The sequence below is a fragment of the Sus scrofa genome, chromosome 2 (genome assembly GCF_054392235.1).
Source record: "Sus scrofa isolate SSC_HxYL_T2T_F1_AM1 chromosome 2, Sscrofa_HxYL_maternal_Yorkshire_Landrace_v2.0, whole genome shotgun sequence".
NCBI classification, from domain to species: Eukaryota; Metazoa; Chordata; class Mammalia; order Artiodactyla; family Suidae; genus Sus; species Sus scrofa.
The window spans coordinates 44,865,814-44,893,794 of NC_139384.1; the positions used below are offsets into that span (position 1 = coordinate 44,865,814).

Genomic DNA, 27,981 nt, shown 5'->3' on the forward strand with positions numbered 1-27,981 from the left:
GGCATGGGGGCTCCAGGGGTGAGCACCCGCATTCCAGGCAGGAGGGTTACGGGGATGGCAGGCCTGAGCAAATCCTGCACATCTGCTCCCTGGTTCCTGGGAGAACCATGCAGCTTCCAAACATTTGCTTTAATAATTGTCACCTGCCTTTGCCTGGCTCTCTGCTTCCATGCAGCATCCACCTGGAAATTTGCAAACTCTCTCCTTAATCCTGAAGAGGAAAACATTTGGGTAAACAGTCAAAATTAGCAGACACACTCAAGTGAAATTCTTTCCCTGGAAATAAAGAATAGGGCCATTAATTCCAAGAAGAATGATTTGAAACGTCCCCAGGGAGCCAGCAGGAAGCAGGGAACCAAGGAAAGCACCGGGCTGGGAGGAAGATCCCATCTCCGTATGAGGAATTGCAAATAGGCCTTGCTAGAGCTCCCACAGCTGCCACCACCACCTGCCAAGCCCTACTTGTCCTGATGCTGCCTCAGAATGTTGCTACCTTGTGGTGGTGGATATGAGGTCAGCTCTGAGACCCCCGATTCCCCAGCTCCTCTCAGGACTATCCTGTGGTCCCTCCTTCCCATACGTTTCCTGAAGCCTTTGGGGAGTTGGGTCGGAGGCTCAGGGACACCCCAGGTTTCCTGGAGGAGGCAGGTGTGGTGAGATGGTGGGCAGACAGGAGAAGGGGCACCATGTGGATGTGACGAGCCAGGCTTGGGAACCAGGTGGTCTCTGGTTGTGGTTCTGACGCGGCCACGCGCTAGCCGTGTAACCTCTGTCAGAGTATCTTGCCTCTCGGCAGCTTAGTTTCCTCATCTGAACAATAAGAAAAAGCCCTTCCTCTCTGATATTTGGCATGAGGACCCAAGGAATCCATTGGAAAGGGCACTGTGGGTGAAAAGTAACATTTCCGAGGGGCAACAAGCCTCTCTGGGGCGGGATGAATGGTCCATGGAGATGCTTAAGTCCTAACTTCTCTTTCCAAACTCAATTTCCACCACTTTCCTTTTGATTTATGGTTCGGATTTTAAATGAGCATTGGAGCCCTCTGGATTCCTCCTCCGTCTGCACCTTTGAGACCAAGCACTGAGCTGGAAGGATGATCTGCCCTCCCCCATCCTGAAGCCCAGCCACGTCCTTCCCTCCAACCAGCTATGAGCTAAATTGGTAGCATGTTCTCCCAGCATCACGGCAAGGCTCCTACCATTACCCCAATTTTACAGGCTCTGCTAAGTAAAGGGACTTGCCTAAGATTTAACAACCAGTGAATAGAGAAGCCCCTTGGATGCAAACTTTAGAGTCCATGTTCTTTTCCCCTTCTCGTACTGCCTGCACTCACACGGGCTCTTCCTCCAGCCTAGAATTCCCTCCCTCCACCTCTGCTATCTCAGTCCTTCCCTTGAGGTTCCATCCACCTGTAACTTTTTTCTTTTTTTTTTTTTTTTGTCTTTTTAGGGCCACTCCCGCTGCCGTGGAAGTTCTCAGGCTAGGGGTCTAATCAGAGCTGTAGCTACCACCCTGTACCGCAGCCACAGCAATGCCAGATCTGAGCCACATCTGTGACCTGCACCACAGCTCAAGGGAACACCATATCCTTAACCCATTGAGCGAGGGCAGGGATCCAGCCTGCAACCTCATGGATACTAGGCGGGTTCATTGCCACTGAGCCATGATGGGAACTCCCAATTCACCTGTAACTTCTATGAGCCCTTCCTCACTTTCTCAGATTTCTTCCTCCTCCAAACTACTTGCAAAAATTACATTTTTCTCTGATTCTAAGAGAATGTCCATTAAATGAGAAAAGATATGCAAGTATAAGGAAGATAAAACCCTCCTCTATCCCACCACCCAGAAGTTTCCAGTCTTTTCTCTGTGTATTTGCATATGTGTTTTTGTGTAGTTTCCCCAACTATTTCTATAATTCTTGTTTTATTTTTTATGATTTTTATTTTTTCCATTATAGTTGATTTACAGTGTTCTGTCAATTTCTCCTATACAACAAAGTGACCCAGTCATATATTTATATATTCTTTTTCTCACATTAGCCTCCATCATGTTCCATCACAAGTGACTAGATATATAGTTCCCTGTACTCTACAGCAGGATCTCATTGCTTATCCACTCCAAAGGCAATAGTTTGCATCTATTAACCCCAGACTTTCTTGCTCCTTCTTTTCTTTTGGCCCTTATAACTTTCTGACTTCTATACCTGTCTGATTCGCTCTGCCAGACCGTGAGCCCCTTGAGGCGCCTCTGTGCCTTGATTCTGGGTAGCATGCACACAGGCGCCCAGCTCACAGCTGGCTGCAGGGAAGGCGGTGGGTCAGAGAGCTGAGGGGATCGTCTTAGCTCAGGGCTTGGTCCCAAAAGTGCAGGAAGAAAAGGAACATTCATTTAAGAGCCCAGCAATCAGTGAGAGGAAGTACGTGCCGCACATACCATTCTTTACTTCTCAGATTAAAACATCTGCATACAAAGTCTAGAGGAGGCTCAGACTACCCTGGAGAGGGGAGAAGATGAACCTGATTCACACCCCAGCTTCCCCTTTTCCTAGTTCTATACCACTGGGCACATTATGCAAAGTCTCTGGGCCTCAGTTTCTCCATCTGTAAAATGGGGATACTAACACCTCCTTTTTTTTTTTTTTTTTTTTTGGCTTTTTGCCTTTTCCAGGGCCTTACCCTCGGCATATGGAGGTTCCCAGGCTAGGGGTCTAATCGAAGCTGTAACTGCCGGCAACAGCCACAGCAACACGGGATCCCAGCTGCATCTGCAACCTACACCACAGCTCAGGGCAACGCCAGATCCTTAACCCACTGAGCAAGGGCAGGGACCGAACCTGCAACCTCATGGTTCCTAGTCAGATTTGCTAGCCCCTGAGCCACGACAGGGACTCACCAAACACCTCTTTATAGGGCTCTTGTGAGGATGAAGTGGTGAATACGAACAACTCCCCACAGTGCCGGGCATGAGGGTGGCCCTCACTGCATGCTGGTCCCCCTCCCTTCCTTCTTCTCAAATGATTAAGATATCAGTTAACAACCTCCATTTATTACAGATCTGTTATGTGCTAGGCACTGTAGGGGCTGAAAAAGATGCTCTTTCTGCCTTAAAATCCCACTGAGGATAAAAGATTTACCCAGCTGCTGATTAGAGAGGGAAGTAGTCCATTATAAGGGCTAATTGAGCAGCCCAGATAATGATGCAAACTGAGTTAGGGCCCAGGGAGCTCACTGTGTGCCGGTGTCCTCAGGGAGGCCAACAGATGTGCTTCCCTCCAGATAAATGACAGCCTTTGCAACTCTGGAAGCAGTCAAGGCAGAAGACTGCAGAGATAAGCTTACCTAGGCTGTGGCTGCAGAATTGGAATTTGTAAGCTTAGGTTTTGTATCTGTCTCAGGTTACCAGTTGTCCATAAATTACAGCATGTTGATGGTTAGGGAACATGAGATTATGTTGGATTGAAAGAATAAAATGAAACTACAAAAATCAGAGAATAGGATCACACGGGACCGGTAATTACATAAGCATTAGAGTCTCCATTCAATTCTGCCCCTCAGCAGAGAACCGAAATGAATTTCATCAGATTTCTTTCCATCCTCATTTTTGTCCGTCCTGGTTTTCCTGATGAGAAGGCATTTATCATAGCTATGGCCTAGGTCAAGCAATGTAGCATAGTCATTAAGAGTGTGAAGCTTTGGAGTCAGACAGATCTATTTCCTCTGCTACTTTCGGGCTGTGTGACTTTGGGCAAGTTGCTTAGCCTTTCTGAGCCTCACTTTCCTTGTCTATAAAATAGGGACCATCAAAAGAGACCTCTTTCATATTTTTTTTTGAGCTGTAAAATAGATAATACCATTGCAGTGTTTCTCACAGTGCTTATAAAAGTTCAATAAATGTTAGCTGGGTTTAGTTTTATTAAAGAAAGATGTGTATGAAAACAGTACAAATTGTTTTTCCCCAAATGTGCACGTCAGAAGTACACACTTCAGGAGTTCCCGTCGTGGCTCAGTGGTTAACGAATCCTACTAGGAACCATGAGAGTGCAGGTTCCATCCCTGACCTTGCTCAGTGGGTTAAGGATCTGGCATTGCCGTGGGTGTGGTGTAGGCCAGCAGCTGTAGCTCCAATTCGACCCCTTGCCTGGGAACCTCCATATGTCACGAGTGCGGCTCTAAAAAAACCAAAAACAAAAACACAACTTGACCACATGCAGTGCACACTGGCATATTCTTTCTTTTTTTTTCTTTTTATTCTTTTTTTTTTTTTCAGTGCAGCTGCAATTTACTTATTTCAGACCCAATTATTGTGTTCCAATCCACAGTATGAACAAGCTGTATGAAATGATCATGACCTTGGGAGAGTCACTTTCCCTCTCTGAGCTTTAGATTTCCCAGCTATGAACCACTCTTGATGCCCAGACAGCCTCACTGCTGCTCTGAGTTGTTCTAGGAGCCCTGGCAAAGCCCTTGCTGTTTCGAGAGAGTCCATCCAGGTGCTGCAGGAGGGACAGAGATTAAGAGGAGCAGTTTCTGCCCCCAAGGTCCCTAAGGAAGCCACCTGGGGACCCTGGGGATGGGTGGAAGGGGTGGGGATTTGGGGAATTGCTTCTCCCCAAAGACACAGTGTGATGGAGAGGAAGGCAATGGAGTGAGAAGTAACTGGTATTATTTTTTTTCCAATTTGCTCCCCAGCAGCCTTCCTGACAGTGAGACGGGAGAGGACCCCAGGTACAGCTTTGGAACTGGGTTGGAAGTGGGTCCTGATAAAGGGCATGGAGGTATGGTGGGGTGGGGGTGGGAAGGAGTACTGAGTATGGATTCAGGGGTGTACAGCCTACATAATTTTAGAGACATGAGGCCTCATAATGAGACAGGCATTCTCAGCAAAGGCAAAATCGGGTTCTTGGAGAGAGAAAAAACTTAGACATGACAGCAGTTTATGGCCCTCCAAAGGACCATAGTATGTAAACAGATACACAGCAGACCTGTAGTCTTGAAACTTCATGGTGGATAGAGTCAGAAAGTGGATTAGCAGTTGTCACAGGGTGGTGGGAAGGAAGGTGGGAAATGACTGCTATTGGCTATAGGTTTCCTTTAGGGGGTGTGAAAATGTTCTGAAATTAGTAGCGATGGTTGCACAACCTGGTGAACATGATTTCAAAACGAACAAACAAACAACAAAAAACAGTGGATTGGGAGTTCCTGTCGTGGCGCAGCAGAAACGAATCCAACTAGAAACCATGAGGTTGCGGGTTTGATCCCTGGCCTCGCTCAGTGGGTTAAAGATCTGGCATTGCCATGAGCTGTGGTGTAGGTTGCAAGACGCATCTCAACTCCTGCATTGCTGTGGCTGTGGCAAAGGCCAGCAGCTGTAGCTCCGATTCGACCCTTAGCCTGGAACTTCCATATGCTGCAGGTGCGGCCCTAAAAAGCAAAACAAAAAAAACAAACAGAAACCCACTGAATTGGAAAAGAAATGTGACAGGGAAAGGACGACTAGAGAAAAATATGCCTAAAATGGCTCTGGGGGTGATCATTAAAAAAGTTGTGCAAGATGGTTATAAGGAGAAAAGGTGGGTCTTCCCCAGGCCAGACAGAAGATTCAGTCTTGTTGCTTTATGTTCAGGGTGCTTAATGTTCCAGTTGTCTGAAACACCCACGTGGAATAGATTATTGAGGCGCTAAGACTATCAAGACCCTCCCTAACCTTGCCTCTTTCAAGACAATTGAGTCACACTGGAGACAGTGGGAAGTCAGGGCTGGGAAGGCTGATTCGACCCTGTAAATCAGTTTAAGCTTCGGGCCTTCCCTCCCAATACCACCGAGCTTTCACTTCCCCGTATTTTCTCTACCCTTTCTCCTACCTTGTTGCCAAGTGCCAGGGTGTGATGACAGGCCAGCCTCTCTAGCCATCGTGACTGTAGTTCTTGAGCCAAAAACCAGACCTCATGGTATGTGACAAGTATGACTGTGTAGATGAGAACAGGGAGACTGAACATTTGACCAGTTGAGGTCTGTCCAGGCCACGTGCACCCCACAAGTGACCACATCGCTCTTGGCAGACCCCCCCAGACTCCACGTTGTCTTCTGACAGGGCTACAAATCACTCCCAGATCCCTTCCTGGCCTCTAGGTGCCACCCCCACGTCCCACTGGCTGTAGTTTCCCTCCCACAGACTGTGGGCACCTGTGGCAGCCTGCCCGGCCCAGCCTGGCTATGGTCAGAGCACAGCTCGCTTCCTGCCCCAGTTCTTTGTGCAGCCGTGTTAGCCTGAGACCTCAGCCAATGCATCTGAGCCCTGATGCAGAGGCTGGGACTGCAGGAGCCACATGCTGGGCCTCAGAATCCTCTGACATAGGAGTTCCCATTGTGGCACAGCAGAAACGAATCCAACTAGGACCCATGTGGTTGCCGGTTCGATCCCTGGCCTCCCTCAGTGGGTTAAGGATCTGGCGTTGCCGTGAGCTGTGGAATAGGCTGCAGATGGGGCTCGGATCCTATGTTGCTGTGGCTGTGGTGTAGGCTGGCAGCTGTAGCTCCGATTCAACCCCTAGCCTGGGAACCTCCGTATGCCGCGGCTGCAGCCCTAAAAAGCAGGAAAAAAAAAAAAAAAAAAGAAAGAAAGAAAGAAAAAAATTTAAAAAAAGAATCCTCTGACATGGGAAGCCCCCCCCCCACTCCCACGGGAGCCTGTTCCCATGATGCCTTCTCCCCACTCATCCTTGTAACTTAACCAGGTGCCCCCCACAGGCCCTCCTCACACACCCCTTGTGCGTTCAGGCCATGGAGGCTCCCCCAGGATGGCGTGCAGCATTTGTGGTTGCAGACTTGGTTTCAGGGATTGTAAAGGCTCTCACGCTGGGTTTGAGGAAGCTCAAAATATCTGCAGAAAACTTAGTCTGCTCACGGGAACCCTGAAAGTGCATCTTTCTTCCCCTGCTGCAGCCCAGAGCGGGAGACAGCGGCCGACACGGATGTCAGGTACTATGTCCCCGGGGCAGTGCCCTCTTCAACGGACTCCCTCAGAGGGGCTCTGGGGCCGAGGGAGCCACAGGCTTTGGAAGGCAGCACCCCAGGTCCAGCCCAGCTGCCGAGGAGACCAGGGAGGGATCTGTACTCCAAGGGGCCGTTTGGAAGCTGCCACTGTGTCTGCGTATCAAGTTGTGCCCTTCACACCAGATCGTTTGTATCTGGTAGTCATCTTTTCCTTTTTCTTTGTGTCCTCTTTTTTTTTGTTGTTTGTCTTCAAAAATGACATCACACTAAATGCAGTTTCCTTGGCTCTGTTCTATTTTTTAAAATTTCCATTTGGAGGCTCACCTGCTAACCTCCAAATGGAGTGGTTCAAGGACTGCTCAAGGAAGGAGGAAATCAGGGTTCAAGTGTTTGCTTAGATCGGTCACATTTGGGGCTCCTCCTGGCCTCTGGGTGGAGCCCTAGGAAAGGGTGCGGCAGGGAAGGGTGCAGAGCAGGAAGGGGTCGAGGTCCCATATACCCCAGTCAGCTAAGACCCAGCACCCAAGCTTGCCTCAGGCCCTGGCAGGGAGGAGAAGCCACCAGGAGCCACACGAAGCAGATTTCTGCCAATAGCACCTCCTCATTTGAGCACTGCACCCCCTTCCCCCAGTTTAAGTCACCATAAGCCCCTAAGAATGCCTCCTCTACCCCTGCCCTGCTTTTTCCAGGAAGAGGGGCCCCGTGGCCTATGCATCTCAGAAACCCTGGCTGCTAAATGCCACCGTGGAAGAGAACATCACCTTTGAGAGTCCCTTCAATAAACAACGGTAAATAAGCCTCTCGGAGAGCGGCAGACTGGGGGAGGGGAGAAATTGGTCGTGGGCTGCATTAGCCACCCCCGCCCCAGCCCCCAAGCCCAGCCAGCTGCCTGCCCCTCCATCAACCTCCCTCACCCAGCCTTCCTGCCCACCCCGCTTATCTGGATTCCAGCCTGTCCCATATGGTCCATCTGGAAATGATCCAGATATGCTGGGCATCAGGACAGCCCAACTCCTATGGCTGAGGAGGTGGGGAAGGCAGGTGCAGAAGCCTTGCTGCCCTCTCTCTCGAGGCTCCCTGAGTCTCTATTCTCATGACCCCCTACCTGACTCTGCAGCTCTTGCATAAAACCCTCCAATAATAATGACCACTAACATCAAGGGAGCTTTTTCCAGATGCCCCCCCCCCTTTTTTTTAAATCTTTTTGCCTTTTCTAGGGCTGCTTCCGTGGCATATGGAGGTCCCCAGGCTAAGGGTTGAATCAGAGCTATAGCCTCCGGCTTACGCCAGAGCCATAGCAACTCGGGATCCAAGCTGCATCTGCAGCCAACACCCCAGCTCACGGCAATGCCGGATCCTTAACCCACTGAGCAAGGTCAGGGACCGAACCCGCAACCCCATGGTTCCTAGTCGGATTCGTTAACCACTGTGCCACAACGGGAACTCCTCCAAATGCTCTTTGCGTGCATGAGTTTCCCTCCTGCTCACACCAATCCCAGTAGGCAGGTACTATTTTTTTTTTTTTTATTACTCAATGAATTTATCACAGGAAGGTACTATTATTATCCCCATTTTATTGATGAGGAAACTAAGACTCAAGAAGATTAGGCAACTTGCCCAAGGCCACCCAGTGAGGGGCAGAAATGGGTTTCAAATCCAAATCTTCCTGACGCCCAAGTACATGTCACCAAGACACTCCGATGACTCCATGCACTCTGGCTGGCACCTGCAGGCTGAGAGCTGACCAGGGAAGTGCGAGAGAAGCAAGCTGGACAAATATTTGACCAGCCATCATCATTACTGCCCAAACCAACCAGCAGTGATTTTTCTCTGGCAGTGCCCCAAGCATGGGGTCTGGCTGTAGTTTTTCCCACTGCACAGAGGCCACGGGCCCTCTCGTCACCTACATGGCCTGTTTGCTCCCATCCAATTTCATCCTTCAAATATTTAACTTGCTCCAAGATGGTGTGAGGTGCTGCCCTCAGCTCTTTCCAAGCTCACATGATGTTTGCTTGCACCCATCAGGAGGCCCATTAAAGCCATTGCTCATCCGGGGCCCAGCTTCCCCGAGGGTAATGACCCTCTGCAGATGCTCAAGCCCACCTCTGGCCAGGCTGCTCAGCTGTGTCCCCACCCCGCCCCACTGCAGGTACAAGATGGTCATTGAAGCCTGCTCCCTGCAGCCAGACATCGACATCCTGCCCCATGGAGACCAGACCCAGATTGGGGAACGGGTTAGTCGCAGCCTCCAAGGGCAGGGGAGGGGTTTGCAAAGCTGGGCCCTCAGCCACCATGCTCCCTGCCATCACCATCACCATGCTCTGCCATCCTTTTTAGGGAGAACAGGTAATTGAGAAATGAGATGGGGGAAGGCTGAAGAGTTGCCTGCAGTGGGATCAAAAAATCTCCTTGAGCCCTGGGCTGGTGGCTCTCCTTGACAGTTTTCAGTCTCGCTTGGTGCAGAGGTCAGCTCAGCCCTTTCCCAGGCTGGAGATGACTTGACATCTCCATGCATGCCCCAAAAAGGTACTGAGAGCCCACTGGGCTCAGGGTTCTTCTTCCTGTTCCCTCTCCCTCCTCCATCAGTTTAGGCAAAGAGGACTCTCCCACAGCTGTTTCTCTTGGGTATGATTTAAATCCCCTCTTCCTCTGTCCGGGTTGTCATTGGCCAGATGGTTCCTAGCACGTATATGATGAATCTTCAAAGACATGGGGAATCATGCTCCCCACTTCTGTATGAATTCAGTAAACATGTACAAGCCCCTCCTCTCTGCAAAGTGAGGAGGGAGCAAAGAGGTGGACTGAGCCAGGCCTCCCTCCTGAAGAGCCCACAGGCAAGTAGGTGCCAGGACAGTCTCTCCAGAAGGGTTGTGAGGGCATGACCTTTCCTCCCCTTTGGTGGCAGGGCATCAACCTGTCTGGTGGTCAGCGCCAGCGAATCAGCGTGGCCCGAGCCCTCTACCAGCACACCAACGTCGTCTTCTTGGTGAGTGTGCCAGCCGGTACTTCCCACAGGGCCTCATGCCTGGCTGCCTCCTTGGCTTACTGTCTACAGGGACAGACAGGCAGGCATAGGCACACACACACACACACACACACACACACACACACACACACACCACACCATCACCCAACAGCCTCCCTTCCCAGGGGCAAATCTCTCCTGCCAGAAATATTTCCTGCTCCTTGATGGAGAAACAGAGGCAAGGAGAGTGCAACTGACCCACGTGGACTTCACACTGAGCTCTGCCGTAGCCCTGAGAAGAGGCGAGTGGTAGTTATAGGCAACCTCCCTGTAGCACAACCCCAATCTACCAACCCTTATTTAGCCCAACTGTAAGAGTGGTGAATACATGGAATGTGAGTTACCCTCCCCATCTCATGCCCAGAGCAGACTTTGCTAATCAAGCACAGCATTCTTTTCCATGGAAACTTAACTCGGCCTCAGACTCCTTCTCAGCACAGCACTCCAGGTAAGCCCTAGCAATCAAACATGAGAGAAAACTTAGTTACACCTGCCCTACTTCGTGCCAAGTTCTGGGTGAGGTGCCTGAGGTGATATTAAAGAATTCTAAAAGCCAGTCCTTGGCCTCAGAGGTTTAGAATCTGATGAGGGAGACAGGTCATCCATACTCAAGAGCCACAGCCCACTTGAAAGCCAAACTGTGTGATCTAGACTCTGGGCGGGGGGTCTTGTCCAGGGAGACAACTGTGAGGGGTAGAATAATCAGGGAGGGCTTCCTAGAGGAGGGCCTTAAAAGTGAGTCAGTCACATAGATCCAAGAAGAAATTTGAAGAGACTGTTAGAAGAAGGAATCTCAGGACTCTGATCCCAGCTTTATTCTTCACCCCACACACCGCTCAACACACACAAACACTCCCCACCAAACACTCTGTACACACACAAACACTCCCCACCAAACACTCTGTACACACGCAAACACTCTTCACCAAACACTCTGTAAATCAGGAAGGTTCTTAGTCTTTGCTACCATCCGGCACACGCACAGCACTTTACAAGGTACTAGCTCCTTCCTGATCCCATGTGCACTTTGAACAACCTTGGTAGAGAGAAGCAAAGTGGATATTTCCGTTTGTTTCAGCTAACTTTTAAGTTCCTACACTGTCTCAGGCACAGGCACAGAGGGTCTCATTTCTTGGGGGCCTCACGGTCAGGGGTGGACATCCAACAATCAGCTCCGATTCTGTGTAGGATACCCCTGGGCAGAGAGGACAGGCGAGGCATGGAAAGGACACAGGAAAGGCTAGGGTATCCCTGTGAAGAGAAGACAGGCTAGGTCAGGAGAGGACACAGGGAGTGCTCATGCTTAGGTGAAGCCCTGATGGATGAGGAATAGTTCACCAGACAGACAAAAGACAGATCAGCGCTCCAGGCAGAGGGAACAGCTCGGGCAAAGGCCTGGAATGGCAAGTTCCCTGGAAACCTGGAGCACAGGAAGTTTGGACAAGACAGATGAGAAGTGAGGCTGGAAAGGAAGACTGAGCAGGTGGTAGGCTGGATTAGTGTGCTAAGGAATTCGGACTTCGTAGACTATGGAGACCCAGTGGAGATTCAGGAATCAGGAAGCCTTGTGATTAGATCTGTTGGAGAGCGATAACCGATAGCCTTATTTTAAGATGAGGCAACTAAAGCCCAGAGAGGCTAAGTGCACTCTCCAAGGCCACACAGCTAACTAGTGTCAGTCCCTAGAACAGAGCTGGTGTAACTCTGGCGGTTTTTACATTCATTGCTGCCTTCTCTTCTCATACTTGTCCCTATCTTCTCCCCTCGACCTAGGATGACCCTTTCTCAGCTCTGGATGTCCATCTGAGTGACCATCTGATGCAGGCCGGGATCCTTGAGCTGCTCCGAGATGATAAGAGAACAGTGGTCCTAGTGACTCACAAGCTGCAGTACCTGCCACATGCCGACTGGGTGAGGGGCCACGAGGGGGTCAGGCTGTGGAGCGCTGAGGTGGAAGAGGCAATCTGATACCTTCAAAGGAGTTAATCAGATGTCTCAGGGGCAAGTGCTGAGGGCCACAGAGCAGAAGAGATGAGCACGGGAGAGCTGCATGCAGGCTGGGCAGATCAGAGAGACAGCTCAGGGTTTGGTATTACCTAGAGCAAAAGACATCACCTTTCCTGACCTGGGACCCCTGTGGGTACAAACAAGGCTGGCACCAGAAGTCTCAGAAGGCAGCAGACACACAGTCCCTACCTCTGTTTCCTGTCTGGTTTAATGACTCACCACCCTAGCCTTGGGGAGCGCCCATTTGAATGGGCGTGCCAGCTTCCTGCTGCCTGGAGCTTCAGATTCAAGTTAGGATCAGACAGAAAACATGGAAACAAACAATGCCAGCAGTAATAGAAACTTTGATATTACCCATATGATGCAATTTTTGTGAAATCCCATGAAATTCCCATAGTCCTTAACATATAGACAATAGTTACTTTTCAAATAATTGGAAACGTTGCATTTTTAAGATGGAAATCATCTGACTTTTGAAATATGGGCCTTGCCTGACTCCTAGATAAATTTGCCTCTGAAAATTGAAGCCCTCTCTGAGCTTCAGGCCTGTGCTAAACAAGCCTTAATTCCCCCCAAAGAAGTCTTCCTTCTATTGTGGTAAGATCCTCCCTCCACTATAAAAAGGAAAAAAAAATTCATATATATATTTTTTTAAAGCTATTGAAATATGTGCAGGTTTGTATCAGTGTTTCTGTGATGACCCTTTCAGGTGAGACAATTCGGGAGAATTCCTTAGTTCAAAAAAGACACAGAGGTGTCTGGTTCCTTGAAATATCAGTGAGCAGCACTCCTGGGCATCCATCGCTAAATCCCAGTGTGGGGTGCGGATGGGGAACAAGAAGAGCAGGGGTGGGTTTCTAAATTAATGATGGGTCTATATGAGTGTGAAACATTGAGGGCTTCGAATCAAATAGTTTTACTGTTAAAGAGGACATGCACACTTAGACCAACAGGTGCTTTCAAACATTCGGTGGAGGAGTTCCCGTCATGGCGCAGAGGAAACGAATCTGACTAGGAGTCATGAGGTTTCAGGTTCGATCCCTGGCCTCGCTCAGTGGGTTAAGGATCCTGTGTTGCCGTGAGCTGTGGTGTAGGTTGCAGACACGGCTGAGATCCCGAGTTGCTGTGGCTGTGGTGTAGGCCGGCAGCAACAGCTCCGATTGGACCCCTAGCCTGGGAACCTCCATATCCTGCAAGTGCAGCGCTAAAAAGACAAAAGACAAAACAAACAAACAAACAAATATGTGGTGGAACCTATCAGACTTGCCAAGAGGAGGAGCAGTGGGTAATGTGCTTTTAGCTTACTAAGTGTATGAAAACAGCTGCCACTGCTAGAGTCCTTAGGGATAACCAGACAGGTTGACCAGGATGTAGTAATTTGCTCTGCAAACCCTCCCATAGGAGTTCCCGTCGTGTCTCCGTGGTTAACAAACCGGATTAGCATCCATGAGGACCCGGGGTTGATCCCTGGCCTCGATCAGTGGTTAAGGATCCAGCGTTGCCGTGAGCTGTGGTATAGGTTGCAGACGTGGCTCAGATCCCATGTTGCTGTGGCTATGGCTGTGGCATAGGGCAGCGGCCACAGCTCCGATTGGACCCCTAGCCTGGGAACCTCCATATGCCTCAGGTGCAGCCCTAAAGAGACAGAAAGACAATAAAAATAAAAATAGAAAAACCCTCCTGTAGACCACTGGGCAACCATGGAGTTTTCCCCCGGCCCCCAACCCCCAGATGTACCAGACTCTAAATCCTGGAGTGTGTTGGGAAGAGTAGATTATCACTACTGATCCCCTACAGTGGGCAAGCGGGAGACCTTTGTGGCGGGGGAAGGATGGGTACCCTGTGCACAACCATCTCAGACCCCTCCGTCAGGCGGGGGTGTGACCTCCGCCCCCTCCCCTCCCAGCCAGCCTCCCGCTGGGCGTGTTTCTGTCTTTCCAGATCATCGCTATGAAGGACGGCACCATCCAGAGGGAGGGCACGCTCAAGGACTTCCAGAGGTCTGAGTGCCAGCTCTTTGAGCACTGGAAGACCCTCATGAACCGGCAGGATCAGGAGCTGGAGAAGGTGGGTATATCCTGGGAGCCAGGTAGCCCAGGAGGGGAAGCTTCTGCTAGAACCTGGACTCACAAAGGCCTTCCTGGCCTCACTGGCCCCAAGAATCCCCCTTACAAAGGACAGATGTGGGAGCCGGGCATGAATTCGCTTCTACCAGAGGAGAGCCGGCACCTGTGCCAGCTGCCCAAAGCAGAGCCATGGTGAATGTCTTCCCCTTATTCCTGAGATAGTCAGATAACATTCAGTTGCAAGGTTTCAGATAATCAACTCAAACTGGCTAAGCAAGGAAAAAAATAGGGGTGAGGGAGTTAAGGATTTATTGGCTCATGAAATTGGCGAGTCCAGCGATGCCATGGCTTCAGATGGAAATGGATCCAGGCAGTCGAGCAGTGTCATCAGGAATCTGTTTCTCCCCATCCATGGGCTCTGCCTCCCTCACAGTGGCTTCGTTCTCAAGGTTGCAGTGAGGGCCCCTGGCAGTCCAGGCTTCCATCCTCTCAGATCAACAGCTCTGCTGGAAAGAGAGTGCCCCTTTCATGATAGTTTAGCAAAAGTCCCAGGGTTGGCTCTTATTGATCCAATTTGGTCAGGTGCCCACCCTGGAACAAGTCATTGTGGTCAGGGATATGGAACGTGAGGACTGACCAATCCTGGGTCAGTCACCCCACCTGAATCACAGAGACTGAGAAGAGGGGAGGGGCAGTCCTCCACAGGGAAATTTTGGTGCCAGTAGTTTATGAAGGAGGAGTAAATTCTGGCAGGCCAACATGTGTCCATCTGGACTGTCCCCCAGGCAAGGGCAACCTGGAAGCTGACAGTGGTGATCCTGGGAAGCGGTTGCCTCCTACCCTCCCTTGTCCCTTCCTCACACCCTGAGGACACTGGCTAGGCCCCATCTGTCTTGCAGGAGACTGTGATGGAGAGGAAAGCCACAGAGCCACCCCAGGGCCTGCCCCGGGCCATGTCCTCAAGAGATGGCCTCCTGCAGGATGAGGAAGAGGAAGAAGGTAAGGACAGTAGGACTGGGAGTGAAATCATGGCTGAGATCAGGCCACCCGTGAGGAGGCTAAGGTCTGGGGCTCTGGGAGTGGTGAGATGGGGTGCCTCTGATTAAGCCCCTTCCCCTCTGCGTGCCTCAGTCTTTCTTTCTATAAGTGGGGCTGATGCAGCCCCCAGACCCCCTCAGAAGGGTGCAGGGTGAAGCCACAGGGAGGGTTCTCACCGCCTGCAGAGGAGGCGGCCGAGAGCGAGGAGGAGGACAACCTGTCGTCGGTGCTGCACCAGCGCGCCAAGATCCCCTGGCGGGCCTGCGCCAAGTACCTGTCCTCCGCCGGCATCCTGCTCCTCTCGCTGCTCGTCTTCTCCCAGCTGCTCAAGCACATGGTCTTGGTGGCCATTGACTACTGGCTGGCCAAGTGGACAGACAGCGCCCTGACCCTGAACCCCATGGCCAGGAATTGCTCCCTCAGCCAGGTGTGGCTGGCAGCCCCAGGGCTGGGGGGCGGGGAGCGGGGGAGGGCTAAGCATGGACACCCCCCCCCCAATCCCCTCATTCTCTGCCCCGCCCAGGAGTGCTCCCTGGACCGGACCGTCTACGCCATGGTGTTCACAGTGCTCTGCAGCCTGGGCATCGTGCTGTGCCTTGTCACGTCTGTCACAGTAGAGTGGACGGGTCTGAAGGTAGCCAAGAGGCTGCACCGCAGCCTGCTGAACCAGATCATCCTGGCTCCCATGAGGTAGCCCTCTCCCCTGGACATGCGGGGCTGTGGGCCAGTCACGGTTCTCTGGGCCTCAGGTGTCCCATCTATAACATGGGGATATGCAATCTCCAGCAGGCTTCGGGGGCTGGTGACTCACACTGACGGTGTGGGTAAAAGTGCCCTCCTTGGTGCAGAAAGCAGAGGGAAACTGGCATTACTCAGCCAGACACGGTGCTAGGAATTTTATGTGATTAGGTCATCTAATTGTCACAACAGCCCTTCAAAGAGCATCTGCAGGCACTGCATTAATGTTAGTTTCCCCTCCCTGGGCAGGGTTTGGCTCTCTCCTCCCCTGCCTCTCTCTCCTCGCTCAGCTGTACTGCAGGTTCTGACCCCAAGGCCCCACAGGTAGCTGTTCTAATCTCCTGTGATGGGATGGACAAAACCCCACAGCCTGTTTGGTGTGAAAGAGATTTAAAGCCAACACTGCCCCATTAGCTGGCCAACTTGGTTTACAAACACAGCAGGCAAACAGGTTCTCTGGCCCCTCCTCAAGGCCATACCGCCCCATCTGACCCTACTTTTCAGGCTCATGAGCGCTCTGCAGCCCCCAAGTCACAGCCTCCAAATTTACTTACTTGCTCTTTGTCCCAGATCTGTGGTTCTGAACCTCGCTGCTTAGGGCTGGGCTCGTTCACCCGGGTCACAGCGGGTATGGCCTTGCAGGGTCAGCCAGCCAACAGGCTGTCCCCTGGACCCTGCCCCCCACCCCCGGGAAGGTTGTCCCTCTGGAAAGAACTCTGTGTCACCAGGAGGACAGCTGCTGAGTGAGTCAGGGTGAGCGAGCAACTGAGAACGGTGGCCGTGGTCACACGTGGGCTGAGGGTCAGAGAGGCTAGGAAGGGGCCAGCACCCCTTTGGGTGGTTGTGGAAATTCTCAAGGACACAGGCCAGATGTCTAAGACCTGCAAGGCAGACCTGCAGATGACTTCAGAGACACTGAAACAAAACAAATAACTACCTTCCTTCGGTAAACAGGAAGGACATGGATAAACGGATGAGTAACTTTTCCTCTGGTTGCCTCTTAGGTTTTTTGAGACCACGCCTCTTGGAAGCATCCTGAACAGATTTTCATCCGATTGTAACACCATCGACCAGGTACACAGGACAGAGACCCATTTCCCCAGTTCAGAGAGCGGTCAGGCTCCCAGGAGCTTTTCCTGTCTGATGCTGGCTTCTCCAGACTGGGTGACCAGAGCCTTGGGTGGGAACCCAGTGGCCCCTGATCTGATGATCATGCTGCCTCTGGGCCTGGGGCCTCCCCTGGGAGACCCTCACAATAAGGCTAAAAGAAATCACATCGCTTTGGCTTCCAGCCCAGCCCACTCTGGCTCATGTTGCAGCATAATCTGAACCAAGGTGCCTGATTTTGTGCAGAATAGTCATTTGGATTTAGCCCGGGTTCTTTATTTACCGTCATAATAGATGGTGAGAACACACAGCCCTAATTCCTGGTCTCAGGGATAAGACGTGCCTGTAATAAAGGAAGACAGCAAAGCGTGAGGGCAGGTAACACCCTGATGCCGATGAAGTACCAAGACTGCCCTCCCTCTCTCACCCGCCCCACCCTCAGCACATCCCGTCCACGCTGGAGTGCCTGAGCCGCTCCACCCTGCTCTGTGTCTCAGCTCTGGCCGTCATCTCCTATGTCACACCTGTGTTCCTCGTGGCCCTCTTGCCTCTGGCCGTCGTGTGCTACTTCATCCAGAAGTACTTCCGGGTGGCATCCAGGTGACGGCAGCTCTTACGGTGGCAGGGGGGGGCGGGGGGGGGCGGGCGGAGGTGAGGGATGGAAGGTGCTTTGCAGTGGGCGCTTTGACACTCTTATTAGAATCATCATCATGGCTCAGTGGAAATGAATCTGACTAGCATCCATGAGGACACAGGTTTGCTCCCTGGCCTCGCTCAGTGGGTTAAGGATCTGGCATTGCCGTGAGCTTTGGTGTAGGTCGCAGATCCCAAGTTGCTGTGGCTGTGGCTAGGCTGGTGGCTATAGCTCTGATTCAGCCCCTAACCTGGGAACCTCCATATACCATGGGCGCGGCCCTAAAAAGACAAAAAAAAAATCATCATCATGAAAGCAATACAGTCATGTCCCCCAAAAAATGGAAAATTAGAAATATTCATATCACACTATCCTAATGTAGCCATCTGTCAGCACACATTCCTGCTGTGACTCTCTGAACTATTTCCTTGGGTGATATGCTCAGGTATGGAGTTGCTAGGTCAGGGTGTATGCTCCTGTTTAATGCCCTTGGTTCATTTTGACAAAATGCTTCCCAGGAGGTTTGTATGATTCCAGTGACCAGGCTGACTGCTGATGCATAAAACCAGAGAGTGCCTGGAGTTTCCGTTGTGGCTCAGCAGTAACGAACCCAACGAGTGTCCATGAGGATGAGGGTTCAGTCTCTGGCCATGCTCAGTGGATTAAGAATCCTGCATTGCCAGGGGTCCAGTGTCACAGACCCCACTCGGATCCCGTGTTCCTATGGCCGTGGCGTAGGCAGGCAGCTGCAGCTCCAATTTGACCCCTAGCCTGGGAATCTCCATATGCTGCACATACAACCCTAAAAAGACAAAAAAAAAAAAAAAACCAAAAAACGGAAGGTGCCTGATATGAGAGATCTTATGGTAAACCAGCCCTCGCAGCCAACGTGGGTCCAGAGCACGGCTGGAAGCCTTCCCTTGAGGGAGCCTCTCTCAGCCTTTCTCATTGATCACATTCACCTCCACGAGCCTTGGAGCCACACAGGCCTCTTTCCTACTCAAAATTGTCTCTGAGAATGTTCTTTAGGAGGTTCTTTCTGGGAGTGATTCTGTTAAGCCCCTAGATTCAAAGAAGTGGAGGGACAATTTTAAATAATCTCTAAGCCAGGATTTCTCAAGCTGTCAATTACAACCTCTCAGTGGGTCATGAAATCAAGATCATGAATGACCACCTGTATTTTTTTTTTAATGAAATCGAATAGAAAAGATCAGGAGTTCCCGCAGTGGCGCAGTGGTTAACGAATCCGACTAGGAACCATGAGGTTGCAGGTTCGGTCCCTGCCCTTGCTCAGTGGGTTAATGATCCGGCGTTGCCGTGAGCTGTGGTGTAGGTCACAGACGCGGCTCGGGTCCCGCATTGCTGTGGCTCTGGCGTAGGCCAGTGGCTATAGCTCCGATTCGACCCCTAGCCTGGGAACCTCTATAAGCCTCGGGAGTGGCCGAAGAAATAGCAAAAAGACAAAAAAAAAAAAAAAAGGAAAAGAAAAGAAAAAAGAATAGAAAAGATCAGACTGTATTTGCAGAGCAGCAGGAAGCTTTGCTTCATGAAACCTTTGTTTGGGTTGTGTATGGGTGTGTTGATGTGTGGGTGTGTACTGATTTGTGATGTGAAATGTGTTTCTTTTTTTTTTTTTTTTTTGTCTTTTGTTGTTGTTGTTATTGCTATTTCTTGGGCCGCTCCCGAGGCATATGGAGGTTCCCAGGCTAGGGGTTGAATTGGAGCTGTAGCCACCGGCCTACGCCAGAGCCACAGCAACGCGGGATCCGAGCCGCGTCTGCAACCTACACCACAGCTCACGGCAATGCCGGATCGTTAACCCACTGAGCAAGGGCAGGGACCGAACCCGCAACCTCATGGTTCCTAGTCGGATTCGTTAACCACTGTGCCACAACGGGAACTCCCGAAATGTGTTTCTTACTAGGGGTTTCGGTCAGAAAGTCAGAAGGCACCTCTCCCAAGTACACAGAGTTGGTTAGACATGAGTCAAAATGCTAATTGGCAGTAATAATGATTAAATTTAGACACATTTTGGCCACAATTACCTAGCCCACAAGGATCAAGATTTGTATAAATGGCTTTTTGCCTGGATGATCCCGGGTACCCACAAGGAACATCATGCACTGATATTCACAAAATCACAGTGGCTTTTTTAAAACACAGGCAAGCTGTTCTACAAAGTTCATTTCTTCTGCCAGAGAAACCACCCTGTTCCCCTGACACCCATTTTGGCCCTGATGACAATTTGTCCAGGAAAGCTGCTTCCTGCATCCCGGCCTGGCCTCGTGGGCACTAATACACTTACGAAGGTGCAGCTCTGGGGAGCAGGCATCATTCTGTTGCCATGGAAACCACAGGCCTCTCCCTCTCAAGGAGCTCTTTAGATCCTGGCCTGTGATGTGCCGAAGCCTGGCCTGTGGTTGCTGGGGAGGGGCCTGAAAGCTTGGAGTTTGGTCTTCCTGTCCCAAGGTGCAGGTTGCTTGCCTGTGAAAGGGAACTAATGCTGCCCGCCGAGCCTTTACCACAGAGTGAGGCGGGGCAGCAAAGAGAAGGGACAGATGCAGACAGGAGCGGGTGACGCCCGGGATTACAGTAACCATTCCTGCTCTGCTTCAGCCCCTACATAAACGAGCTCATCCAGTCCTCACAACTGCTGGATGGGTGGTACCCTTGTTTTCCCTCTTATACAGGCCCGAAACTGAGGTCCAGAGAGGTGAAGCCATTCACCCCCACAGCAGTGGGGGATGGAGTGGGATTCAGACCCCGGCTGAGCCCCAGGCAGTCTTTTTAACCATTCGGTCTGCTCTCCCCCCCCCCCCCCCCCGCCCCGCCACAGGGACCTGCAGCAGCTGGACGACACCACCCAGCTCCCACTGCTCTCGCACTTTGCCGAAACAGTGGAAGGCCTCACCACCATCCGGGCCTTCAGGTACCAGATTCACCCCAGGGGGTGGTGTGGAGCCAGGGTCACAGGTCATGACATTCAGTTCTCAAGACTCCACTTAGGAAGGCTCAGGATGCATGTCTTCCAGACTCTCCTCAGGCCCCAAGGCGGGTCCACCTGAGGAGTCAGGCCCCCTGGGCTCCAGCTGTGATCCAAAGGGGGAGAAGCTCAGGCCTAGAGCCAAGCTCAGGGCCTCCGTGAACTAAGGCAGAACAGGAAAGAGAGGAGGCTCAGACAGTTCCTCACAAATCAGTGCTGGAAAGGCCTTTACATCTCGTGGGCCCGCCCTGAGGCTGTCTTTCATTGAGCCAAACACTATGCTGAGAATTTTCCGTGCCAGGCTCATTCATTCTGCACTGCAACCCGAGATGGAAATCTTCATCTCATTTCTCAGGTAGGTTCTCGGTAAGGTCCCACAAAGGCCAGACTTGAACTTGCTTGTTCATTCAACAAACATTTACTGAGTGTTCACCAAGTCTCATGCCAGGCACTAAAAACACAGAGATGAGTCAGATGAGCCTCTGCCCTGGAGGTATTTACAGTCCAGGCTTTGAGCAGGCCAGGACAAGCCCATGTGACAAAGACTCTGAAAGAAAATGGGGAGTTCCCATCGTGGCTCAGTGGTTAATGAACCCAACTAGGACCCATGAGGACGAAGATTTGATCTCTGGCCTCACTCAGTGGGTTAAGGATATGGCGTTGCCATGAGCTGTGATGTAGGTTGAAGACTCAGCTTGGGTCCTGCGTTGCTGTGACTGTGGTGTAGGCCAGCTGCTACAGCTCCGATTCGACCCCTAGCCTGGGAACCTCCATATGCCACGGGTACGACCCTAAAAAGCAAAAAATAAAAATAAAAAAGAAGAAGAAGAAGAAGAAGGAAAGAAAAGAAAGTGGGACACAGGCTGTGGGAGCATAGAAGGGAAGCAGTCATGGAAGGCTTCACTGAGGAGGTGTCATCAGCACTATAGCTTGACAGGAACATCTGAGGCTGCCTCGGGAATGGAAGGGAGTGTTGCTTCCCACCTCAGTCTCCGTCTGAAGTATAACGGTGTCTCTCCTCCAGACAGATAGGCCAGAGACCCCCTGACCCAGATATGGGGCTCTGGTCTCTAAGCCTCACCCAGAGAGTGATTCCAGGTTATTTTTAGGATGGCACAGCTGCACAGGGTGTGACAGTAACCATGTGACCCTAACCTTGTGTCCAGGACTAACACTAAGGCTCAAGGATCAGCTCAGAGGGTCCAGCAAAGCCTGCATCTCCTCCCTCCAATCCCCAGAGTACAGCTGCAGCCCTGGTGCGGCACGGCAAGCCCCATTCACGTGTGAGGCATCTGGGGCCCATGGGAGGTCCTCTCTGGGGTCTTGTCTGAGTACAGCAAAGCAGAGCTCTGCGCTGGCTGTGGCTTTTCTCCCCAGGCATCTGCTGCCACCATGCAAGCCTATGCTGTCTTCCCCACAGAAGTGCCTTGGAGCTTGATGTGACTCCAGGCCTTCCTCCCAGTCTCCTCCTCACAAGCCTGAGCTTTCCCAGTTCCTTCCACTTCCAGGCCCCTCTGCACTCCTGGGTCTAGCCTCTACTCTCAGTTGGGTAATGTTCCTCTTAGAATTTATGTCCTGGGAGTTCCCATCGTGGTGCAGTGGTTAACAAATCCGACTAGGAACCATGAGGTTGCGGTTCGATCAGTGGGTTAAGGAGCCGGCGTTGCCGTGAGCTGTGGTGTGGGTCGCAGATGTGGCTTGGATCCCACGTTGCTGTGGCTGTGGTGTAGGCCGGGAGCAACAGCTCTGATTAGACCCCTAGCCTGGAAACCTCCATATGCCATGGGAGCAGCCATAGAAAAGGCAAAAAGAGGAGTTCCTGTCGTGGCTCAGTGGTTAACGAATCCGACTAGGAACCATGAGGTTGCGGTTTGATCCCTGGCCTCGCTCAGTGGGTGAAGGATTTGGCGTTACCATGAGCTGTGGTGTAGGTCGCAGACACGGCTCAGATTCCGAGTTGCTGTGGCTCTGGCGTTGGCTGGTGGCTATGGCTCCAATTAGACCCCTAGCCTGGGAACCTCCATGTGCTGCAGGAGTGGCCCTAGAAAAGGCAAAAAGACAAAAAAAAAAAAAAGAATTGATGTCCTGGAGGCCTTTGGGCGGCTCCTGGGGCAGAGAGAGTCTGTGACTTTCCTAGAGCGAGCCAGATGCCCTCAGTAGGGTCTGAGCGGATCGCAGCATCCTGCAGCCAGCCTCAGAGCAAGCCTGTGGTCAGCCAGAAACACTGCTACCCAGAGTCCCCCTTCACCCTGCACCGACCGGGTGGATGATTTTTCAATTTGACTGAAGGACTTTTTAAATCATCCCTGGATGTGTTGAATTCATTGGCTTTTGCCTGGCAGCCTGCCCTGCTGAGAGCTAACGACCATCTATTGGTTGTACACTTAACTATGTACCAGGCACATGTGTGGATTATTGCATTTAATCCTCTCAAGAGCCTCATGACACAGGTAGGAGAAGCCAGGTTCTACAGAGGAGGCTGGGTAACCAGCCCGAGGTTACATAGACAGTGAGAGCTGGTGCTGGGCTTGGAACCCAGGCCTGTCTCACCTTCTGGTTTTTCTGCAGGCCCTGCTTTTTCCCCAAAAAAAAGTTTCAAGAGTGCCCAACACTGAATGGCCGTTTCAGTCCATATAGGAACTATTACTATCCCCATTTTACTGATGAGAAAACAGTCTTGGTCCTGAGACACAGCCAATCATAGTAACACTCAGACTCTAACCTGGGTCTTCACGGCCCCAAAGATGGGGCTCTTTCTATGTCCTTCACACAGCCACACACCCATCACAAAAGTGCCTCATCTCACACACACCCTCGGGCACACCCACTCTCCACACTCCCGTCACCCACACGTGCTCTCACACAGACAGGTCTTCAACACTCACTCACTCAAACCCTCAGGCATATGGTTTCACACTCCCCTCAGACACGTCACCCCCCTCCACACACACACACACCTACCCCATGGCTGGGCGGTCACACCCTCTCACAACTCAGAGACTCACTTTGCTCTTCCCAAACACATGGTTCAGACACAGGCAGTCCACCCAGAGCAAACACTTTCTGGAAGTGAAAAGCAAACACCCAACAAGATCCATCTTGAGTCCCTCCAAGTCTCCTCAGCTGTTTGCCTGAGACCACGCTGAGATGGCTTTCATTCATCCCTTCAGCTGCCATCAAACAGGTCCTCTTGCCGCCTCCTTGAGGCCCGGCCCAAGCCAGCCAGGTCCAAGGGGGTGGCCAAGGAGAGTGATGCCAGGAGCCCAGCCCAGTCAGAGAGAAGAGGCAGAGCCATACCAGGTAACGCAAAGGAGAGCGTGATGAGGGCATGTGGCAGGAAAGAAGCCTCCAGAGTTCCTCGTACAGAAACATCCCATCTGGAGTTCCCATCGTGGCACAGTGGTTAATGAATCTGACTAGGAACCATGAGGTTGCAGGTTCGATCCCTGGCCTTGTTCAGTGGGTTAAGGAGCTGGCGTTGCCATGAGCTGTGGTGTAGGTTGCAGATGCAGCTCGGTTCCGTGTTGCTGTGGCTCTGGCGTAGGCCGGCGGCAACAGCTCTGATTAGATCCCTAGCCTGGGAACCTCCATATGCCACGGGAGTGGCCCTAGAAAAGACAAAAAAGAAAAAAGAAAAGAAAGATCCCATCTGCCTTAGAAGGTCAGGGAGAGTCTATTCATTCATTCAACAAACATTTACTGTAGTTCCCGTTGTATGCAGTGGAAACGAATCCGACTAATACCCATGAGGATGTGGGTTTGATCCGTGGCCTCGCTTCATGGCTTAAGGATCCGGTATTGCCGTGAGCTGTGGTATAGGTCATAGATGTGGCTTGGATCTGGTGTTGCTGTGGTTGTGGTGTAGAAAAAAATTTACTAGCTAAATTTACTAATTAAATTTACTAACAATTTATTAAATTTAATTCACCAGTGTATGCCCAGTGCCAGGTGCTGGGCATACACTGGTGAACAAAACAGCCATGGTCTCCATCCTCATGGAGTTTACAGTCTAGTGAGAGAGACAGACCATAATCAGCTAGAAAAACTAATCTATGAGCAAAGAGTGTGAAACAATCAGGCTGCAGAGAAGAAGAACAATAGGCCGGGAAAGGCCGATCGGAGGAGGTGCCATTTAAGGTAAAGCCTGAAGAATGAGAGGAGTCGACCTTGGGAAGAGCAAAGAAAAAAGCATTCCAGGAAGAAGGAACAGCATGTGCGAAGGCCTTGGGGTAGGGAAGAACGTGGCATTGTCACAAAACTGACAAAAGGCAAGCAAAGTAATAAACTACTTTGCTGTAATGCCTGTGGCGACAACACAGTGAGCATGGGAATTTGTGGCATGGACGGAGGCTGGTGAGGTTGGCAGGAGCTGGCTCACCCCGGCTTCTGGCGAGGAGGTGATTCTTCATCCTGAAAGTCATTGATATTTGAAGCAGCAGCAGAGAGAGGATGCGATTTATGATTTAGAAAGATGATGCTGCCTGCTGTGCGGAGAACGGTCTATAGGGAAATAGCAATAGACCTATTAGGAAGCTGATGCAATGGCTCAAGTGAGTTTGCAGTAGGCAGCAAGCAGGAGGGAGGCAGGCAGAGGCAAGGGCTATACTGGAGGTGGAAATAGGAGGATGAGGAATTGGCTATGAATCCAGATGATTCCTAGGGTTCCGGTCTGAGCAACGGGGTGGATGGAGGCGCCCTTTATTGTAACGGGGCAGCCCCGCAGAGGAGAACAGGTCTTGAGATGAAAACAAGAGTTTGAAGGAGGTGGCACTCTTGATGGGTTTGAATGAACAGAAAGGAGCTGGAAAGGCATTCGGGGGTGGGGGGGAAATGGTACATATAAGGTGGCAGAAGGGGCACATCTGGGGGCTAACGAGGCTCAGGCAGCCCCCTCCATAGGCGAGGAGAGCACTGGGGGCTGTGTGGACTGAGAATATTCCCCCTCGCCCTCCTCACCCTCCCACCAGGTACGAGGCCAGGTTCCAGCAGAAGCTCCTTGAATACACGGACTCCAACAACATTGCCTCCCTCTTCCTCACGGCCGCCAACAGGTGGCTAGAAGTCCGCATGGCAAGTGCCTCCTCCCCTGGGACAGGGGGGTCCTATAGGGCTGTGGAGCCAGCGCAGGGGCCAAGCGGGGACCCGAGGGTCGGAAGAGAGGATGGTTACCAGCTCATGTGCACACGGGTGGGCGCCGAGCCCTCTTGCTTCTCCCAACCATGGTGGTCCTCTCTGTGTCTGACCTGAGCCCCCCTTCCTTGTGTCCCTGCCTGGAGGCTTGTGCGTCTGAGGCGTATGCCAAGAGTGAGAACAGCTGTGTGTTTAGCTATGACAAATGTGTGTCTGAAGTGGGTCATAGGACACAACACGTGTGAGCCAGCTGGTGAGACGTGCGTGTGCGGCCGTGTGCAGGTGGCTGGGGCTCGGGGAGCATAAGCTATGTGCACATGTCGTCTCCTGGGCTCCAGCCTCCATGTGCTCCCGTGTGTGTCTGATGATGTGTGTGTGTGTGGCGGGACTGGGCTGAGTCTCAGCTGAGCTGCTCTATGCAGGGAAGGAGCTGGGTGGGGGGTGCTGGGACTTCAAGCCCTGAGGGCGCAGGCCAGCTCCACTCCCTCTGCAGGAGTACATCGGTGCATGTGTGGTCCTCATCGCAGCCGTGACCTCCATCTCCAACTCCCTGCACAGGGAGCTCTCTGCCGGCCTGGTGGGCCTGGGCCTCACCTATGCTCTAATGGTGAGTGGCAGCAGGCAGGGCAGGGGCAGGGGCAGCCATCAGCACCCAGAGAATCCCAGAGCACCCTCCTCCACTGAGAGACTCCCAGGCCCTACCCCAGGCTACATTGAGTCTGATGCCAGTGGGACCGTGTGGGGAGGAGGGTTTACTGCAGGTCTCTGCCCCTTTGCCCAGGGCCTGTAACCCCCAAGCCTCCAGGAGGGCCCCCTGATCAGCCAATTGTGAGCAGCAAAAAGCAGCCTCGGCTCTAAAAAGGGCCATCCCATAGATGCAAACTATTACATTTAGAATGGATAGGCAGTGTGGACCTACCTGCTATATAGCACAGGGAACTATAGCCACTCATTTGGGATAGAACATGATAGAATATGAGGAAAAGAATGTATCTAGATATATGACTGGGTCGCTTTGCTGTACAGCAGAAATTGACACATTGTAAATTTAAAAATTTTAAAATAAAAGAAGGGCCATCCTGGCAGTTCCCGTTGTGGAACAGTGGAAACGAATCCGACTAGGAACCATAAGGTTGCGGATTCGATCCCTGGTGTTGCTCAGTGGGTTAAGGATCTGGTGTTGCCGTGAGCTATGGTGTAGGTCACAGACGTGGCTCGGATCTGGTGTTGCTGAGGCTGTGGTGTAGGCTGTACAGCTTCAATTAGACCCTTAGCCTGGAAACCTCCATATGCCGCTGGTGCTGCCCTAAAAGGACAAAAGACAAAAAAAAAAAAAAAAAAAAAAAAAAAAAAAAAAAGAAGAGGAAGAGCCATCCTAGTGGCCAGGGACAGGACCAAGTGATCATTGACCGACTTACTGTCCACAGGTGTCCAACTACCTCAACTGGATGGTGAGGAATCTGGCGGACATGGAGATCCAGCTGGGGGCAGTGAAGCGCATCCACGGGCTCCTGAAAACTGAAGCCGAGAGCTACGAGGGGCTGCTGGGTGAGGGGCGCAGGAGGACTTCTGGGGAAAGGACCCAGAGAGGATGTGTGTTTGGGTTGATGGGGGCCCGAGGAGCCGGGGGGTAGGGGGCCACTCCTGGACGCCAGCTGTGGCCCATGCCTGGCTGACCCCCAGCCCGGCCCCCAGCACCATCGCTGATCCCGAAGAACTGGCCGGACCAAGGGAAGATCCAGATCCAGAACCTGAGTGTGCGCTACGACAGCTCCCTGAAGCCGGTGCTGAAGCATGTCAATGCCCTCATCTCCCCAGGACAGAAGGTCAGGGGAGGGGAGGGCAGTGGGCTGGACAGCCACAGGGCCCCTCACAGTGACAAGGCGAAGCCCACCTCCCTCTCCCTCCCTCTCCCCTTCTCCTGCTGCCCTCACTCACCCACCAAGGAACTAGACACCCCAGGCTCCCTAGGCTTAGAGGGGGCTTTGTCAGGGGCCCCCTTCAAATGGTCAGGGGCTCTCTCAGGACCCTGGCCCCCAAGCTTCTGAGCAGGGTCCTGGGGCAAGGGGCGAGGCTGCCCTCTCCTGGGGAGGGAGCCCCTGTCTGACACTCTGATCCCACTCTGACCGACTCCATCCCTACTCCCCCTCTGCTCTGACACTGCCCCCCTCCTATCTCTTTGTGTCTGTCTCTCCCACTTTGTCATTGTCTGTGGCTGTTCATCTCACCATCTCTGGCCTTTAGATGTACTTCTGTCCTTG

The 27,981-nt window shown here is 51.9% G+C and overlaps 1 protein-coding gene across 7 annotated transcripts in view; it reads left to right on the forward strand.

The window, feature by feature from the left end:
- Nucleotides 1–27,981, forward strand: part of ABCC8 (ATP binding cassette subfamily C member 8) — an 88,453-nt gene that overhangs the window by 56,439 nt on the left and 4,033 nt on the right. For 4 of the 7 annotated variants that reach the window (XM_085011835.1, XM_005661102.4, XM_085011836.1 and 1 more), the window contains exons 17-33: nucleotides 4,689–4,724; nucleotides 6,942–6,977; nucleotides 7,682–7,780; nucleotides 9,142–9,226; nucleotides 9,898–9,978; nucleotides 11,791–11,928; nucleotides 13,966–14,091; nucleotides 14,990–15,089; nucleotides 15,314–15,555; nucleotides 15,652–15,818; nucleotides 16,871–16,940; nucleotides 17,416–17,573; nucleotides 20,444–20,536; nucleotides 25,558–25,660; nucleotides 26,214–26,327; nucleotides 27,148–27,268; nucleotides 27,416–27,546. In XM_085011835.1, coding sequence (XP_084867961.1) covers nucleotides 4,689–4,724; nucleotides 6,942–6,977; nucleotides 7,682–7,780; nucleotides 9,142–9,226; nucleotides 9,898–9,978; nucleotides 11,791–11,928; nucleotides 13,966–14,091; nucleotides 14,990–15,089; nucleotides 15,314–15,555; nucleotides 15,652–15,818; nucleotides 16,871–16,940; nucleotides 17,416–17,573; nucleotides 20,444–20,536; nucleotides 25,558–25,660; nucleotides 26,214–26,327; nucleotides 27,148–27,268; nucleotides 27,416–27,546 — 1,900 coding nt within the window. Of the gene's footprint in view, nucleotides 1–4,688; nucleotides 4,725–6,941; nucleotides 6,978–7,681; nucleotides 7,781–9,141; nucleotides 9,227–9,897; nucleotides 9,979–11,790; nucleotides 11,929–13,965; nucleotides 14,092–14,989; nucleotides 15,090–15,313; nucleotides 15,556–15,651; nucleotides 15,819–16,870; nucleotides 16,941–17,415; nucleotides 17,574–20,443; nucleotides 21,272–22,521; nucleotides 22,668–25,557; nucleotides 25,661–26,213; nucleotides 26,328–27,147; nucleotides 27,269–27,415; nucleotides 27,547–27,981 lie in introns of those variants that run through there. The other 3 variants (XM_085011833.1, XM_085011834.1, XR_014837240.1) reach the window with 2 other exon arrangements.